The sequence below is a fragment of the Rutilus rutilus genome (assembly GCF_951802725.1).
Source record: "Rutilus rutilus genome assembly, chromosome: 17".
In the NCBI taxonomy this organism is placed as follows: domain Eukaryota; kingdom Metazoa; phylum Chordata; class Actinopteri; order Cypriniformes; family Leuciscidae; genus Rutilus; species Rutilus rutilus.
Window position 1 is genome coordinate 9,134,218 of NC_140230.1, and position 20,482 is coordinate 9,154,699.

Here is a 20,482-nt window from a genome sequence, read left to right on the forward strand (position 1 = left end):
GACAGTGTAGAACATGGATTCACACAACGTCACATCACGCACTTAAAGCGCTTCTGTGAACGGAGAAAACAGAATAAAACTGAATGTATAAAACTAATATAGTTTTGTTAATCTAATTATTCAAACGAAATAGCCAATATTTCGCGTATAGGCTATTTCGCTTAAATAATTAGATTAACAAAACAAAAAGAAACATTTTTGCTGAGCTTCGGTTCATTGCGACAGGGTCCAAAGTTCACAGAAAGGAAACTGAGATGACAGAGAACGGCATTGTGTTTGTTTTCTGTATTTTACAAAAGCTTTACAGTTTTGCATCATTTCTTGCTTCTATCCGTATGACCATAGATTATGGAGTAACAGGTTCCTCAGAAGGACAGAAATTCCCGTGATTGCGCCAGCGCCTCACGCGCACGCGTTCTAGCATTGCTAACTTGACATCGCAGCATGTTCATTATCAAAATAAAATAGTCAACCAAACATATAGAAAGCTAACCAAACCATGTCCATGCTACAGAGGTAGCCCCTCGTTTAGGAATGAGCTCCTGGGTTTGTTCTGGCTGGTCCTTCTCCTGCTCAGAGCCACCCGGTTCAGTCTCCCCTTCACTCGCTATGTTATTCACTTCCTGCCTGCATCACCACGGTGTAAGATTGCAGTCATCCAAATGATGAAAACATTTTGCCATAAACAATGTATTTTGTGACACCACAAAATAAACGATAGAGTATAATATGAAACGATAGACTTTTTATTTTGTCCATCCGATATATCATCATATTGCACAGACCTAGGGCTATTACAAACAGAAACAAGTCCAGAAAAACTTCATGTCAGCACGTTATTTGAGCAGACTTTGCTTTTCCGGTGAGCGTGATCGGCAGGGGCACAACTACCCAGTGTCAGAGGGGTATGCAACAACAATTTATGTATTTAACATACATATTGAAGGGTTTTATAATCACTGAGGTCCCGAATGTGAGGTAGGCTAGTTAGGGGGATTCTGGAAATTTTTTATCTACTCTGATCTACATATGTGCATTTTAAGATGTTTTGAAAGCCAAAAAAATTGGATAACAATAGCTTTAAAACCATGTCAGTGGGCAGCTGATTATTTTTCTCTCCTCATCAGCATCACACTCTTTTTCTATTTGTTTTTCTCTTGCCCTGTCTCTTCCCCTCCTAAAGCTGAGCTTTGACTGATATAGGCTTTTCACGTTTGTCTGTCAGTGAAGAAGGTAAACATCTCATATAAATTATCTTTGGTAAAAGACATTTGAATCTGAAACTTACTGCCTTAGCAGAACAACAAAAAAAGTACAACTTTTTTTAGCTTTTGCCTCATACAAGTGAATTTTCCCAGAAAACTTTATTAAAGGTTTTCTCTCTAACTAAACTGTTCTGTAACTGGCAGTAGAAATCACTTTCTTACAGAGCAGTAGTGAGGGTGAGGAATGATTATGACCACAGACTGATAAACAGCACACAATTCCTCAAAACCCTCAGTTACAACTTCAAGTATTTACATTCCAGATGAACATAACATGATTATTAGGTACCAACCTCAACACCACAATGATAAGCTGGTCTGGGTGGTTTCTAGGGTGTTGCTATGTGGTAGCTTGGATGTTTTTAAAATAGACATTTCTTTAACAAATAATAATAATAATAATAATAATTTGGTCACAAATCCTGATTTTAAATGTCATGCCAAGGACAATCAATCGTCTCCCAAGCACAGAAACCCTCATGGCCTCAGATCATGAATTCAGAGACACGGAGATATCAGTAGCCTAAACATCAGCTTTGGAAGGAACATGAGGGTGTTAGACATTAATGTCACATGTGACCCTCAGCACTGGCAGCGAGAGGAGTTGTTTCCTGGTGAAGTGTTCATGAAAAGCGAAAACACATCAGGTCTTCAGGCGGCTCCAGCAGCCTCATGCGTGTATGTGAGGAGTTTTTACACAGCCGTAAGGAGACTCCTCTCACGTTTCACAGTGCAGCCCTGGGCACAGCTGTGTTTCTGGTACAAATCAAACCCCTGCATGTGCTGGATTATTGGAGGGGTTAGTGTACTAAAGAGTGTGTGTGTAAACGTGACATTGAGCTAAAGGACAGCTTGACAGCCATGGCCAGGTCTGCCCTGGTGTTTCCTGAATTAGCTATTTCACATAACAAATGTTTACATAGTTTACAAGAAAATGAACCAATGCAAAAGTTTAGATACCCTTAATGCTTAATACTGATTGATAAATGATAAATGATCCAGTTGTTTTCATGCTTTGTGATGGTTGTTCATGAGTCTGTTTGTCCAAACCAGTTAAACTATCCACTACTGTTCAGGAAAATGTTCCTGCTCCAGCACATTCTTTGGTATTCCAGTATTGAGATCCATATGATATGATATTAAGGTTCATCTTTCACGAGGACGACGAATAAGGAACTCATACAAAACTATTAAAATGCTGCAAATGTTCACTGATGCTCAAAAAGGCAGCATGATGCATTAGGAGATGGGGATATAATTAATGTATATAAACACGATGACCGGTGTAAAATGTTCTTTGTCTATTGGGAAACATGTCAATATCTTACGTAGATTCTAGAGGGTAGTACTAAAAAACATAAGATCTTTAAACAAAATAAGAACAATTTCCAACAATCATGTGTTCAAACACCCCCGGCTCTTAATGTAGTGAGTGCAGCCTTGAGCATCAGTAAGTGTTTGCAGCTTTTGATCATCCAGGTTACAGCACACAGTATTAAAGGGTTAGTTCACCCAAAAATGAAAATTATATCATTAATGACTCACCCTCATGTCGTTCCAAGCCCGTAAGACCTCCGTTCATCTTCAGAACACAGTTTAAGATATTTTAGATTTAGTCCGAGAGCTTTCTGTCCCTCCATTGAAAATATATGTACGGTATACTGTCCATGTCCAGAAAGGTAATAAAGACATCATCAAAGTAGTCCATGTGACATCAGTGGGTTAGTTAGAATTTTTTGAAGCATCGAAAATACATTTTGGTCCAAAAATAACAAAAACTACGACTTTATTCAGCATTGTATTGTCTTCCGGGTCTGTTGTCAATCCGCGTTCACGACTCAGCAGTGACGCTGCTGACGTAAGACGCTGCTGACGTGTTATCTGGTGTGCCCGAGCTTCGTTTACAGTCTGAGGGAGACGCACGCTGTATTCAAGCTATTCTACATTGTTTGTATTTTTGTATTGCTATATTTTTTAAAATGGTGCTTAAGTGTGCATGTCAGCAGCGTCTTACGTCAGCAGCGTCACTGCTGAGTCGTGAACGCGGATTGACAACAGACCCGGAAGACAATACAATGCTGAATAAAGTCGTAGTTTTTGTTATTTTTGGACCAAAATGTATCTTCGATGCTTCAAAAAATTCTAACTAACCCACTGATGTCACATGGACTACTTTGATGATGTCTTTATTACCTTTCTGGACATGGACAGTATACCGTGCATACATTTTCAATGGAGGGACAGAAAGCTCTCGGACTAAATCTAAAATATCTTAAACTGTGTTCCGAAGATGAACGGAGGTCTTACGGGCTTGGAACGACATGAGGGTGAGTCATTAATGACATAATTTTCATTTTTGGGTGAACTAACCCTTAAAGAATCAATACTGTATAAAGTATTAAGAATCTGTATACAGTATTAAGAACTAAGAAGCCTTTGCTGAACCGCTGCCCCTGTCAACATTTGCATTAGAACTGTATGTGTACAGTATGTTCCTTTTTAACCAAACAAATAGCTCATACATCTGTACTGGACACGCCATCACCATCTTAAGCTGATCCTTTAACCAATTTCCCAGAATGACTAGAAGAGCAGTAAAAAAAAAAAAAATCAATAATGAAATAAAAAAACACCTGCATGTAAGCTCAAAGATTATTATTATTATTATTATTATTATTATTAATTATAGGGATCATTAGGAAAACATATCTGAGAGCAGATGACATTAGAGTGTATGACAGAGTGGATCAACTGAGCACAATACATTTTTCGAAGGAAAATATTATCTATAAAGGGAGAGCAGAACAGTTGTGCATCTCCAAGCAACACACAGCACTGTTTTGTTTCTGAATGAATCCGCATTTTGAACGAATCAATCAGGTGAACCAATGATGCAATGGCCCATTCATAAAGGGAGCCATTAGGTGTGTTTGTTTTCGACTGTGCAGACCGATCGGTGTATGACAGCAAAGTACAGCGAGAGCGATTCAAAAGCATATGGAGCTGTCTGCTCTCTAACCGCTCTCTTCACTTTGATGCCATACTTTCAACCGATCGGTCTGTGCAGTGCCACTTTAAGTCGAACACACTTACTTACTTCATCACTAATTGAATCAGCCGTTTCAACGAATCGAATGAATGACTGACTCAACTTACTCATTTAGACATTTACCACTACCTATTGGCAGTTTTAGTTTCTTTAGAGTATAATTTAATAAATAATCTTTATTTATTTTTTTAAATCATATTTTAGGGATAATTTGCCAAAAAATTCAAATTCTGTCATTACAAACCTGTATGACTTACTTTCTAATACAGAACATAAAATAAGATATTTTGAAGAATGCTAATAACCAAACTGTTTTGGTCTGTAAATATATCTAAATACCAATTAAAAAATAAATTAAAAAATAGGCCGTTGTGGACTAAAAGTTTGTGTAACAAATTCTGTGTTGAATCAAATAAAATATTTATTTCTAAAACTACTTTTTGTAATGTAAATTTTGATATTTTTTCTCATTTAAAGGGATACTCCACTTTTTTCGGAAATATGCTCATTTTACAACTCCCCCAGAGTTAAACAGATGAGTTTTACCGTTTTAGAATCCATTCAGCCGAACTCCGGGTCTGACAGTACCACTTTTAGAATAGCTTAGCATAGATCATTGATTCAGACGAGTCCAGTAGCATTTCTTTCAAAATGACCAAAGAGTTTCAATATTTTTCCTATTTAAAACTTGACTCTTCTGTAGTTAAACCGTGTACTAAGATCGACGGAAAATGAAAAGTTGCGATTTTCTAAGCCTATATGGCTAGGAACTACTCTCATTCCGGCGTAATAATCAAGGAACTGTGCGGCCGTACCATGGGTGCAGCAGGCGTAGTGATATGACGCAGCGCCTAAAAATAGTCCCCAGCTCGGTAACTTCTTCCAACGTGACCGGGACTAAGTTTGTCTAACCTATTAGACCTATTTTCAGGCGCTGCGTCATATCACTGCGCCTGCTGCACCCATGGTACGGCCGCACAGTTCCTTGATTATTACGCCGGAATGAGAGTTGTTCCTAGCCATATAGGCTTAGAAAATCGCAACTTTTCATTTTCCGTCGATCTTAGTACACGGTTTAACTACAGAAGAGTCAAGTTTTAAATAGGAAAAATATTGAAACTCTTTGGTCATTTTGAAAGAAATGCTACTGGACTCGTCTGAATCAATGATCTATGCTAAGCTATGCTAAAAGTGGTACCGTCAGACCCGGAGTTCGGCTGAATGGATTCTAAAACGGTAAAACTCAACTGTTTAACTCTGGGGGAGTTGTAAAAATGAGCATATTTCCGAAAAAAGTGGAGTATCCCTTTAACACAATAATGACTTTATCTTTTGGGGGTAATTTCTCAGCCAAATTGGGATGTGCTATTAATTAATGGAATTAACTGTGTTTCAAATGATGCAAGTGACATCAGTAGAATTTCAGTACAATAAACATCCATTTAGTTTTTTGATGAGAGTTGGTTTGTTTTATTTCTCATATCTTTTTAGATAACTTGTATCAATCTCAGACAGGTTTGTTAAATAGTTTGGCAGGCATGAAATCCATTTAAAAAGCATGAAATGATGCAATGTCTTACAAAAGACATGAAAACAACTGATATTTTGTGAAAACTGAACAAATTTGACAGAAACTTTTCTTAAGTCTTTATCTGACAAGGTTATTCTGTGCTCTAAATCACTCATAAATCCTAGTTCGATGATCTCTATTCAGGTTTCGCAAAATATCAGTTGTTTTCATTGCTTTTGCAACATTGCACCATTTCATGTTTTTCATCTTCAGAAAGATATTAATTCCTCCTCATATTGCGTGAGAAATGTGACTTGCTTAATAATGTGGATCAACCTCTAAGTAGTTTACCAGAGTAAAAAAAGAACACTAGACAAGCATGGCCTTCATGTTGGGACATCTTTGCGAATGCCACTCTTGACTGAGAATAACAAAAGGCCAACTTGAATATGCTAAAATTCCTTTGGATAGACCTGTGGAGTTCAGGAAAAATGTTTTATGGAGTGATCCAAACTGGAACTTTTTGGACCCAAAGATCAGCGGTATGTCTGGTGCAAAAAAGGCAAAGCTTATATGCAGAAAAACACCGTCTCAAGGCCAAACATGGAAGTGGAAATCTTGAATGTATGAAGGACATATGAGTTCTTTGAAGTATCAAGTCATTTTGGCAAAGATTATGATGCCTTCATGAACTTTCCTGCAGGACAGCCATCCCAAAGTATACATCCAAATCTACTTAAAGGGATGGTTCGGAGTAATTTCAACCTAGGGTCCTTTGCACCATGACCTCGAGCCAAATTTATTTGGTGGAATTATAAGAAAGCAGTGGTTACGTGAAAACCAAAGATTATCAGTGATCTGGAAACTTTTTCAAGCGAGGAATGGGCCAAGATTTTAGTAGAGAGGTGACAAAAGCTTCTAAGCACTTACAGGCAGCGTTTATTGGAGGTTAATAAAACGTGCTGTTAATAAAAGGTTCTGCACAAAATTTTACTTCTGGGGGTTGAATAAATTTGTACATGAATGTTTAGAGCCAATTTGATATATATATATATATATATATATATTTTTTTTTTTTAAATCAACTTTACGTTCTCATAATCACGCAAATGTGCAATAATAAACATTCTATAATAGTTTACTGATGCCTTTGTTGATTTTTTTCATAAAATGTTGTTCTCTGCAGCAAAATGTCTTGCAAGGTGCGAGAGGCTGTGCTGCAACCCCTTTAGCTGTGACTTATTCACCATACAGCACTAGCCTTGAGAACCTTATTGCTTTTATAAAACGGTTACACCACACAATACACATATTAAAGCCCAAAATTTGTACCAAAGCTAATTTCATGAAGCAAAATTACTAAATGCCCTTCTTTTGCTAAAAAATAAAATAAAAAATGTTTTATGTTTTTCTTCAACACAAACATGTTTATGTTAGTACTGCCTGCCATACTATGGTAGTATTTTAAGTGTTATTGATGTCAAACATTAAACAGTATGTTCTTACATTGTCACCCATATAATGTATGTACAGAATGTGATAAAGGTATAACATGCAGTCAGACAAACAGCCAAACTCAGAGCGCAGAACTTTGAGATGAGGTGGAGATCTAAGTTCACAGAGCAGAAGTGTCACACTAACCTCAATGACCCTAAACAGATGACAGAGAACTGATGAAGCCCTCAGTGTAAGTCATCGCTGACCCCTGCTGGAGGATACGGGAACTGTTCATCATTCCCACACCACAAACACACTGGAGAACTAGAACACGCTCCTCAAAAACATCCCACCACAGAGTTGCTGCTGCTCTAGCATGTGAGCAATCGTAATGTGTCTGCACACACCCCATGATGCTCTACAGAAGATCTCTCCGCACACACAGCAGTGTCTGCTACTTTCACCTCAGGATCATCAGTAGAAACTATTTATTTATTCATGCATTTTCAAGAGGGTAAATCTTCTGTTTGTTAATATGTCAGATCTACAGAAAGTGGTTTACAGGATGAAATTTCATCAAAAAACTGAAGTTCAGATGCAAGTCCAGAATCCACAGCCCGCGAACACATTCATGGTCCACCACTAGCCTAATAAACTGGGCTTTTGACCTCTGACACATAATTAAACCTCATGCTCTGCCTTTAAGCAGACAGAGCTGGAATTTGAACACACAACAGGAGCCCACAGGCTGACGTGACTCATCAGACCCCACAAGGCCCCTGTGTGAGCACATTTCAGCGATGCTCAAGTGAGTCAGTATTTACTAAAGCAATACTATATATGTCTAGATGCATTTTTTTTTATCTTTATAAGGTAACACTTTTTGTCAAATTCTTTAATGTAATCATTATCTTGACTTAAAATAAGATACTAAAGGCTGTGACCAATCAAAATCCACCTCAGTTCTGGCATGAAAGGATTTACACTGCAATTAAAAAGTGCATAATTAATGTTATGAAATGAATGCCTTAAATTGAAAATTTTGAATATAAAAATATGGAAACTAGGCTTGCTTCGACAGTCAGTGTTTACAGTGTTACCGGTGTTCAGAAGCAAGACGCGTTACATCACTTTTTTTTTTTTATAAAATCATTTAGTTCAGTTAGAGAACACACACTATAATTAAAAACTGAACGTGTCTGCTTAATAAATTGTGAGCTGAACGAGAGTCGCAGCACAGACCAGCAGCAGGAGTCGGATTTCATTAAAAGTGAGGAGTGAGGATCTGACTGACAAGATAATGGAATATTTGGGGTCAAAGCGAAATGTAAAAGGGCCTATTTAAGCGAATTTGTCATTGTACTGGTTTGCGTTTTTCATTAAGAAAAATAGGCTAATGAATTCACCATTCAAGCAATCCGGCCACGAATTGGCAATAGTTTGAAAGTTAAACTAAAATGTGCACTGCCACACATGTCCACGGGCACGGAGCGAGCAGAACAGAGCTCCGCACCATTATGAATGCCCGTACGGACACACGCATTTTACTTTTGCCTTCGAATTAGCGATTTAAAAGCCCCCGCCAGTGATAGCGGTATTACCGGTGTTGTCACACGTCGCTTAACCGGTGGGAAAATAACCTCACCGTCACATCCCTAATGGAAAAATGAAACTACAACTGCCAGTAGGTGGCAGCAAGTCACTGTCATAATGAGTGAGTCATCAAATCATTCACTCAATCGATTCATTCCGTAACAAAACGAGCTAAGCTTCTGTTGTGGCTTTGTTCAGAACTATTTTTGTTTGGAAAAACAGCTCAAAAACAATCAATATTGTGTCTAAACTAAGTCTGTTGTATAAAATATTTCGCTAGCCTCATAGCATAATTGCCTAAGTAATATAAAAAAAAAAAAAAATGACTTAAGGCAATTATGCTATGATGCTAACGATTTGCAATAATGCGTCAAGAGAGCTAATGCAATAGTTTACAGACAGTATGAGATGTCAATAGCAACTGCGTAATGAAGCATGATTGAATATTTCTATTATTAACTTGTGCTTACTTCACTCAAAAAGCACGATTGGCCAGCTACAGATAAACTGGTGGCCAGCTACAGAGAAACTGGTAGCCAGGCAACAGACAAGTGACCAATCCTGAGTGGCGACATCACCACATGCATTCTACTTTACCAGCAAGGTTCAACAAGGTTGGCCAACCGTGTAATCGTGTTGTGCCGAACCAGCTCAAGTAGAAGCTATTCTGTCCGTCACTTCCTGTCTTTTCTCCACTATTCAATAAAATAATAAAATAATAATACATAAAAAAATAAAGTGTGTTAAAAGTCACTTTGGATAACAGTAGCAGCTAAATGACTAGCAGTAAAACAGGAGATGCAATTAGACAAGCCGTTCAGTCAGAGGTATGCCACATTCTGAAGGAGCTTCCATGTGAGCTATCGGGTCACAGAGACGGCAGTGAACATACAGAAGGCAGGACGGGAGGATCAGATGTGTTTGGAGAGGCTATGGAGAGGGCACAGCAGGTGGCATGCGGGCAGCACCTGTCCCTTCACCTGCAGCGGACACTTGAAGGCCACCTGGCAGAGGAGAATTACCACAACATCCCATTATAAGCCTTCTGTGCAACCTGCTGTGAGCTGAGAGCCCCATTCAACACTGAACCAGAATGGTGGGAAAAAAAGAGAACCGAGTCCCTCTCTGATTGTTCTTCTATGAAAGGGGCAGAAGGCGGACATGCTCCTGTGAGGTGATGCTGGCGGTGACATCAACGGATGTGGGAGCAGGGATCAATGGGAGCAGTTGGATGCGTGCGTGGGTGGAGCCGAAGCACAGGTGTGCAGAGAGGAAGAGCTGCCTATGTTTAATGGATCTGTGGCAATGGCACACAATGACTGTAGCTAGTTCACCTAAAGCTCAGGAGCAAGTTCACTTGGCTCAAGAGAGTGTGTGATGAAGATAAAACTGAAGAAAGCAAAAAGAATGATCCTTGGGAGAGAAACTTGTGGGACTTGACAAGAGAACAAGAGAGGAAGTCAAGAATTAAGACACGTGCATATTTTCATCTTTAAAGAGAATCACCCAAATACATCTTCACTCACACACACGTTAAACACACACGTTACACGCTCAACATCTGACTGCTCATTCAACATGCAGCAAGAGCTCAAGACTGTTGATATTCACGTTCTGATCAGGAAAGACCGACCAGTTACTGTATAAAAAGATCCTCATTTTCTGGAGACTAATATCACATACTCCACAATGAGAGAAACTAATGCAAACTACAACTGATCACATGGACACACTGTAATCTTCCTAAAACAATGAGAGCTGTGGCCCAAACATCAATATACAGGAGTTCATTCAGGGCAGTGCTGCACAGACCCTGCAAACATTCAGTGACTGGGACAGAACTGGATCCATCAGTCTTCCTTTAGCTCTAATGACTACACTTGTTTCTATGTGTGTCTGTCAAACGGGGTGACTGGAGAACCGTCTGCCAGCGTGCTTATCCACACAGAACTGCGGCTCGCAAACCAAACTTCAACTGTGTGATTGCTTGTCAGCAGATTTTCTGAGTCACTGCATAGAGCGGCACCAAGTGATGACAGAGGCGGGAGAGAGCGCCCTGGAGTATTGATGAATGTGTGCACTACTCAGTGGTCACTATGCTAGTGTGTAATTGAAACTGGAGAGAGGCTTTTTTTTCCCATGTTTTGTTCTAGAAGGGCAAAGGTCCATGACAGATTTAAGAGTCATGGGACAGTGGCCCCTCAAGTTCACCAAGCGACACCCAACATGATACACATCATGATTCAAGACGTCACAATGCATTACAATGTAACTGGATCACAACAAACAGCCAGTGTGTCCGCAGATCTTCAGACCTGCTGCTGCTGGAAACACATGCAAGGATATGAAGAATCAATACAACCTGAGAGAAACCATACAGACAAACAATAGTATCAGTAAAATCACACTGAGACTTAAACAATGGAGAAATGTCAAGTCAAGTCAAGTCATCATTTATATAGCGCTTTTAACAATGTAGATTGTTTCAAAGCAGCTTTACAGAGATAAACGTATAATTTAAGGTAACAGAGATTGTTTTGGCTTTATAGCGGTTCTTTAATAAAGTTATTTTCCAGCTAAAGTTAGTTTTGATTGATTCGCTTCCGTCGCAACGATCATTTGTTATTAAATTAGGGGCCGCTAAGACGACACCATTCTCTCTAAATGTAATGTAGAGAAAAGATCCTGAAGCATTTCAGACACATCTGATGAAGGGCAGTCAGACATTTATAAATGTGACTTCACTGTAAACACTGTGGAAGCTGTAGCACTTATGATAAGTGATGAAGAACATCTGGAGGTGTTTGCAGGGTGAAGCTCATCGTGTGTGTCTTATTTACTGCTAAAAGCCCAGAGCTCGAGTAAACATAGCCGACCAGAGCAACACTTTACCCTGTCTGAACCTTGATGGACTCCCCATTGGGTTCACACTCTTGGACTCATTCTAGTCAAGTCCACAGACCAGCTCCATCGTGTAATGACAGTGTTTTTTCTGCTCGTCATGGACCACAGTGGAGCTCACGATGAGACAAACCACGATGAGAGCTCAAACAGGACTAACGGTGCACGACCCAAACCCAACAGTAACCAAGAGCAGCTTCAGATCCACTTAAGCTGCTCTTGCTCAAAATGCTTTCTGAGGAACTCCTTAAAAAATAATTTTTACTCATGGAGTCTGATGTAATGTGTGATAACTGAGCTCGCCGGAGTTTAGAGCTCATTTGACAGCATGCGATTCATTCCTGAAAATTGGTCAGATTAAACTCATTCTTAATGTCCGACAGGCATACAAACGATCGTGAATAAATGAGTAGCACTAAATAAATTATAACTTCTTAAAGTGCCACATCAGTGGACAAGGTTGTTTTACATGCTGTCAATGTCAGTCTTAGCCTGCGCTTCCCGCTACAATCAATAATCCTGCTGCAAATATCACTTTGAAAGTGAGGACTGGCAGAAGAGCAAATATTATTAAGACTCAAACTTAATCTAACCTTAATGTCCATCACTCCACCATACAGTATACTCCACCATTGGACTGGACTAAAACTTCAGAGTGTCCGTTCAGCAGACAAAGCAACACTGAAACCAGCAATGACACAAATCAGCCAAAATTCCAACTGACTCAGAACATATTGAATCATTCTGATCTACGCTGCTAACGATCGTGAAGAACAGCATGTGCAAACACAGCGCTGGACTCTGATGTGTTTCTGAGATGTGGCTTCAGCATCGGGTGTAGACGTGTTTCCATGTTGAGGAATTCACTGGGACACGTGTGGGCCTAATCTAATAGCTGAAATGAAGTGTGGATGAATTCATGAAGAGCTGCAGTGACTCAAATTGAGCACAGAAGAATCATTTGCTGATGGGACTAAATCAACACACATAAGGTCAGTATATTTAACCACAGTGATTAAAGGTGCAATAGGTGATTCTCTACAGATTTTTTTTTTTTTTTTGGTTATGCTGGTTGAAAGTCTCCTCATATCCTGATAGCAATCACTATGTTAAGCGGTCTAAGAGCAATGTCCTTCAGATGATACATTAAACCAAGGTCCTGACTCTCTGTGGTCATTAAAAATCCCAGGATGTCTTTAGGAAAAAATAAAAGAGTAGGGGTTTAACCCCCATTGGCTTCTGGCCATAATCATGGCCTCCTAATCATCCCTACTGATTGGCTTCATTACTTCATGTCTCCTCTCCACCAAAAAGATGGTGTGTGGTGGGCGTTCTGGCGCAATATGGCTGCCGTGGATGCTGCACATTGGTGGTGGCTGAGGAGATTCCCCCTTCCATAGTAAAAGCACTTTGAGTACCCAGAAAGGCACTATATAAATGTAAAGAATTAAAGCATTATTACTTAGATTTTAGTTGTTAAAAATAAAGATAAAGAAAAAGCTGTATAAGCATTGCAAGTATCCAAAAAACACATATTGATGTTGTTACTGAATAAAAAAACCTCACTGAAACGGATGAGTGCCTGCTGAGGTGTTCACGAGTGCTGCTAGTGCTGCAAAACCTCAGCAGTGCATATCAGAAGATTTCTGATCATCTGTGGAGCAGTTAACAGATCCACCCTGAGTTCTCCTGATGTGAGGAATTGACACATCTGCAGTTACTCAAACTCATTCAGATCTACTGCTCATTCTCTGCTATATTTCAAATCAGATTTTAAATTTTAAATCAAATTTGAATAAATCCATTTAAAAAAAATGCCCAGAGTTCAGTGCAAATGAAATAAATCCTCCGTTTGGGGATACCACTGAAAATTGTGATTCAGTGTGGGTTCAGGAGGAGATTTAGAAGAAAATCGCACATCAAGTCATCTCAAGGCTAAGGCATATATAAACAGAGAAAAAAGAGACACATTATTTAGGACATACTAATTTTTTTGGTTTGTACTACAGCAGGACCTCAGCTCTCCAATCACAGTCCACCTCTAGAATAATGTCACTGCAGTGTATTTGAATTCAGCAAGTGTTACACTAGCGGCAAATGTCTAGACACGCTCAATTTGTTTAATGCGCTCCAGAAACTAAAATGTTCTGCTCATACATTTAAAACAAATATGCATGTATAAATATTTGTTTAAAAAAAAAAAATACTCTTTAATATTATAAAAAAAAATAAAAAAAAAAAAAATATATATATATATATATATATATATATATATATATATGGTTATGGTTACACTTAAAATAGTTACAAAACAGATGTATGAGATGATAAACTTATACCATTAATCATACCCAGCATATATGTAAAATGTTACCTGAGGGATAGAAAGAGAGAAAGGCTTTGGAAAAGAGAAGAGAAAAAGAGCCAGAGAAAAGAAGAGCAAGAAAAAGAAGCAGAATCCAAGAGAAACAGTTCAATCTTCTTTTATCCCTTCCTTGACCATGTGGACTGAAACCCAAAGTGAGACATTCAAACTGACCAATCAGAGGATGGCAACTTCCCCCACCATGCTAAAAGTGTGCCAATTAGCAGACCATTGATGTACACACCTTGGCCTTCAGGCCTTGATAACCATCAACACCTCTTTGTCTTTAGGAATTCCAAATGGTCATTGTGGTAAGAAATAGACTGGTGTTGAAACAGTAAAGCAAATGCATTTGCTCATTTTCAACCCTACACATCCTTTGCTCCACTTCCATCAGTGTTTAATATGCAGTAGTGCACATGCTCAGACAGAACTGATCTTAGTCTCTCACACACTCTATGATCTACTGCATAGTACTGAAGGTTCTGTCAGATGTAGATGGTCAACATTAGCAAACGTGTGGAGCACATGTGTCTGCTGCTGTGACACCACAAGCACTCGCACAGTTATAGAGAAACACACACAAACACACACACACACACACACATCCATAAAGGCACATATGTTGCTCAATGCATTTCTGATGTGACTTACTGATGCTCAAACATCCCATCTTCCTCTTGTAATGAGATGTTCTCTCGGTCCGGACGACCACAAACGGCCGGCTAACATGTCAAACTGACAAGAAGCCATGAGACACTACTGACACGTCCGTATAAACTAGGGCTTCAACTTTATTTTGATAATATATTTATTTCGATGATTTTGATAATTAATATCCCCAACTCTAATAAATATGAACCATAAATTCTGCCACTAATCTTTCAGCTTTTTACTAAAACATTTTATATAAAAAAAATACTTTACCAAAAAAAAGAAAAAAGAAAAAAGTGCCAAGAATTAAAAGGCATCTATCAGTAACACAAATGTCCATGAAGGCTGCAGTGTCAGTCAATGGCTAAGTTTACATGCAATCAAATAATCCGTTAGTAATTAGATTGACGGCTCAATCTGACTGAAAAGCCTTAATGTAAACACCTTAATCGATCCAATTGAGCTCGATCCGAATGAAATTTCGATCCGATTGAAATGAGTGGTTTATTTCTTTTCTAATCCGATCGAGAGAACATTGGCAGGGCTCAATCCAAGGGGCGGGATAAACGGCTGTCTTTCAAATTCCCTCTGCACGCAATAGGATAGCGCTACAACCAACCAGAGCGTTTTCCCACCAGTGGAGTTGATAGATTAAACTTTTGCCGTATCTGGTCGGCAAAACTACGAACACATCTTCCTTTTTTCGTTCTTTGTTCTTTTCTCAAAGAAAAGCTTAACTCCAAGTCCTCCAGTGTCGTGGCCAAAGCCTGTTCGCCAGCAGCAGCAGCCATTCTTTGTTTTCAAGTAGCAGGGAATTCACGCGGAACCGTCGCAACTTTGCCGTCATTATGTTAAGCCCGCCCAACGATATCTATACACGATGTGATTGGCCTGACTAGAATTTGGTTTTTCCAGCTCGAAAGTCAACGGAGAGTTGCTAGACTACCTAGGCTTTGCTAGGCTGCAAAATAAAATTTGCTGCGGCTAGGGTGCGTCTAGATTTCTAGGCTATGTAAACACTTGATCGGATTGAAAACCGAAACTGAAAGGACTGCGCATGTGCAATGACGTTGAAATAGTGAATGACGTATCACATGTGGAACGAGCTGTTGTTCCTGTTGAATTAAGTGTCATATAAATGAGTGTCCCGTCATTCTGAAATTCTCCTTTCACTCAGCATCTGTGAAGTGGAGCAGGACAACGTCCCACCAGTCCATGTTTCAGATTCTCATCCACAGACGACGTTATTTATAAGAGCTAACGTTTTGGGAGCGGGGAAGGGCATTTTTACTGCACGATTAATATTATCAGAACGGCACCACGGTTCATATGCTCATTGTCCCCAAATTATGACCAGAAATGAATAAATATTAAGTCTGCTATTTAAAACAAATAACGAACCAATGTAGGAGAATAGTTAGTATGTGCCAACAGCGAGAAACTCTGTATATTCGAGCATGTCAAAAAATCTATTCTGATTTGAAGCTTGTGACATAAACGCGCACATCAACCCGATCACTTGTTTAGCGTTCATGTAAACACTACATTCAGATTCACCAATTGGAATGAATTCAGTCCGATTAAAACAAAAGTTGTGCAAGTAAATGTAGCTACTGTTTGGGATTGACAGCAGCATTTGCTTACAGGTGTGAATCTTGAAATATTTTGTTCATTCAGCAGATTAAAGAAGCTGCTTGAATACATACCTGTATGAATGAACATCTGAAGTCACATCTGTATAATCCCCATAGCGACAGTATCAAGATAAAGATATCCAATTGAGAATATCTTCTACATCATATAAATGTACATCATTCCTTTGATACACTGCAGGTTTTCCCAGAATGCGGTTGTAAGCACCAAAAATGTTGGTTTGGGTAAAAAAAAAAAATAATAAGTTGTACAAAATAATAGTTGTATAAAATAAAATAAAAAGCTGTATAAACAACCTTATAATGCATGATGCACTTATAACCATTAGCATCTGCTTCAGGAGATGCATCAACGTATTTACATAATCTGTGTTGTTTCAGCCCTAGCTCTCATATCACTCGTAGGAATCATGGGCTGATTAACCTGATCTCTGTCAGACGACTGAAGCTTATGTACTTCAGTAAATGTCATTACACTTGTGGTTTGCTCGGGTACTATTATAAATTGAACAATCTTAATGACACCTTTAAATTATTTTAGACAGAGTAACTAGAGTAAATGTTGAGCAAACATCATTTCCATGTAGTATTTTGTGATCACTCTGACTTCAGGATTTAAAAGTCAAACAGTCGGACTCACCCTGGAAAGACTGTCTGGCTCTCTCCACCAGCTCCTCTATGGAGTAACTGGCCAGATCCCCTCTGGCGTGTTTGGTTTTGCAGTACGTGCAAGCGTTCAGACAGCTGTGGGAGAGAGAGGAGATCATAAACATCATGAGGCGTTACATACACACAACTAAGTATGACGGATATCAACGGCAACACGTCTGAACACTCTGATTTCACCATTTACTGCAGAGCAATCATTCTCCATAATATTTTGATTTGTAAAATACTAACAGAAATGTAAGTTGTCATGGTGAATCGTCTGTCCATGCCATATTTCATACTTTGTTTTGCATAAAGGCAATGAACTCACTTTAAGGAGCATCGAGATTTCATATTATCTGGACACATGAGCTTCTTCCTTCATAATACACCGGCTTATCCTTTGTTCCTGTGTCCTCATGCACATTCCCTCTTCTCTAGGGGTGCTTTGATTGATTGGCCACAAATTGTTATCAGCTGATAATCACTTATAATGTCTTGCCAATCTCAGGCTGATGACTAATAAAGATGTTCGCCTTCCGTGAGAGGCATGGCATACAGTACATGCTTGCAGCGGCTTGCTGAAGGTGAGGTACAATTCATACATCTTTAATAAATAACTTTTGACAAATCAGTAATTTTTCTGTGAGAAGTAATAAACAGTGTGAGTGAATCAGTGTGCTCTTTCTCTCAAAATGCAAAAATGGCACCACCATTTTGTCTGCATTATAGGGATCGACAGATATGGATTTTTTAGTGCCGATGCCGATTTTTTTTTCATCAGCCTTAGCCGATGACCGATACGGGCTGCCGATTTTCTTGGGCTGATATTTGGAGCCGATACTGCTTTTGCTCACTCAATTTACATCATAAAAATGACACAATGATAACAAATGTTACAAGTCTCAATTTAAAAAAGGAACATTTATTGTACTTAAAAAAAACAATATTTGACAAATATTAAAAACGTGAGGTAGAAGTTAAAAAAAAAAGTTCAGTGCTGAAAATAAATATTTAAGCATAATTCAAATTCTGAAAATAAATTCTGAAAATAAATATTTAAGCATAAATAAAATAATTACACTATTGCACACAGTAGCAACAAGCAAGCAGCATAATAAAGTGCAAACTGTACTATACTTAATTTTAAAAGTAACCAACTATTTACAACCTAGTCATTTAATGCTTAGGCCTAAATTTTAGTGCACTTAACTAAAGATTAACTCTTGTAGAGCAAATGGCTTTTCCTCCATTTTAAACAAAACTAAAACGATTATAAACCAAATAGATTCTCAGTTTATTATGAATATTTTAGAATTATTTAGTTCACATATCGCGTCTAAAAACATTTGGAAAGCACAGCCGCGCCGCTTTCTCCTTTCTACAAGCGCTTGCGCTCCCGTGGCGTCTGTCGTTGCTATGCAACCATAAACTGCGCTCTCCATGATGACGAGGAAGTAAGGATTAATTTATTTCTAGCCCTTTACGACTACATATATTTATGGAGATGAGAAATAAAAACCCGCCCTGTCCAGCTATGATCAGCTGTTCGGCCGAGCTTTCGATGTTGTCAAGGAAAGGTCCGTTTTTTGTCACATGACCTGCGTGTGCTTGCGGCATTCTGAAAAGTTTCGATGTTTTCATCTCACCACGGCATAGGAGCGCCTGGACAAACGAGCGCGCTGCATTGCATGCGTGTCGCAACCGCCGCGAACCGCGTCACTTCTTTTATGAGCACACGTCCAAACCTCAGCCAGGTGGTCGCTGAATAAAACTCCCACAAATATCACGGAATCACGGAACAACGTCGGCATTATTTAATCCTATGACCAGTGTTCATAACAGCTGCCGTATGCATATGGATAGCCTCAAACTTAGCTATATGCAGCTCCCTAAATACAATGACAAGCAGTTTTATAGATGAGGCATTCGGCATTTGCGTTTTCCATTTGGACCCACAAACTTGCTTAGCTATAGTTGCACGCACATATAGAGCAACGCGTTTCCACTTTCAAAGTGTATGGCAATATTTCAGCTAAGTCAAACAGTTAAAAGATGCTTTGAAAGTTTAAAACTTGTCGTTGTCTTGAAGAGGCTTCCAGCACTCTGCTAGTGTGGGAGGGGCAGTGCATGGGCTGCACGTGAACTGCAAACACAGAGCTGCCTGCAGACGCCTGTCTGTAAATAATGCCGGGAAAAAACTATCGGCGAACGCAGCAGCCGCGTATCGGCCGATGCCGATACACGTAAAACCCGCAAATATCGGCCCGATATATCAGTCGATCCCTACTGCATTATAAGCGAGCTGCAAGCTGCACAGTTAACGAATTGTCCCTTGCACAATAGGGGAAACAATGTTGCATCGTCACTAAAGTTAAATCTTGCCAGTTTAAACATTCTATCATTTTTAAACCATTCAGTTCTCAAGTGCTCTCTGAGAGCCTCATAAACAGCTTGCAAGTACCAAATTGAGTTACTTCTGTGGTTAATTGCACTTAAAGGGATACTCCACTTTTTTTGGAAATAGGCTCATTTTACAACTCCCCCAGAGTTAAACAGTTGAGTTTTACCGTTTTTGAATCCATTCAGCCGATCTCCGGGTCTGGGGGGTCCCACTTTTAGCATAGCTTAGCATAATGAATTGAACCAGACAAGACCATTAGCATCTCTCTCAAAAAAATGAACAAAGAGTTTACTCCTCATATCAGCACTGTTCTGAGAAACTTTTCTCCATAAGGTAGGTTATATTATGCCTCACTCGATTGCAACGCGCTTTGTTTACAGCTGATGTGGGCGTTCTCAGAATTTGCGTTTGAATAGCACGCGCTCTCCGGGGAGTGGTCAAATTACTTTTGAATGGCTCCTAATGAGCTCGACTGGAGTCGCTCTCTTTTTGTACAGATTACAGAAGCTGAGAATATTTGTTTTTTATATAAATTACTTCATTTAAAAGATGCAATCTCAAGCTTTATGCCCGTGGGTCTGTTTGCCTGTTTGACTGAATTTCCGCGGAGTTACAGATCATTTTCGAACGCGTTTCAAATGGGAGTTTACTGACAGAGAGAAGGCAGAAATCGCATCATGTTAATTTTTCTTTATTTGTCAAAAAGCAAAACACTTTATTTTTATTGTGAGTATACAGAAAAAAAAATAGAAACTGAACAGGATCGATTGATGTATTACACGAAAATGAAAGATCAAAATTAACAGAGCATTTAGTGTTTATTTTCATTGCTAAAAAAAAAAAACGAGCAAAACGCGCGGGCGCGTTTTTGGTCCCCAGAGGGTTAATGGCAAAAAAAAATTACACACTATTTAGCACAAACAGGGCTACCATAATATGTGAGCAACAAGAATGTACATGTCTGCATTTTTGAGAGAATAATGTTTATGCGTGGTTATTGAAAA

At 39.0% G+C, this 20,482-nt stretch overlaps 1 protein-coding gene across 1 annotated transcript in view; it reads right to left on the minus strand.

The window, feature by feature from the left end:
• The window catches only part of cdkal1 (CDK5 regulatory subunit associated protein 1-like 1), a 392,997-nt gene that overhangs the window by 161,948 nt on the left and 210,567 nt on the right, over window positions 1-20,482 (minus strand). The window contains exon 8 of the mRNA XM_084385852.1: window positions 17,067-17,170. Within this exon, the coding sequence (XP_084241978.1) occupies window positions 17,067-17,170 (104 nt within the window). The remainder of the gene's footprint in view (window positions 1-17,066; window positions 17,171-20,482) is intronic.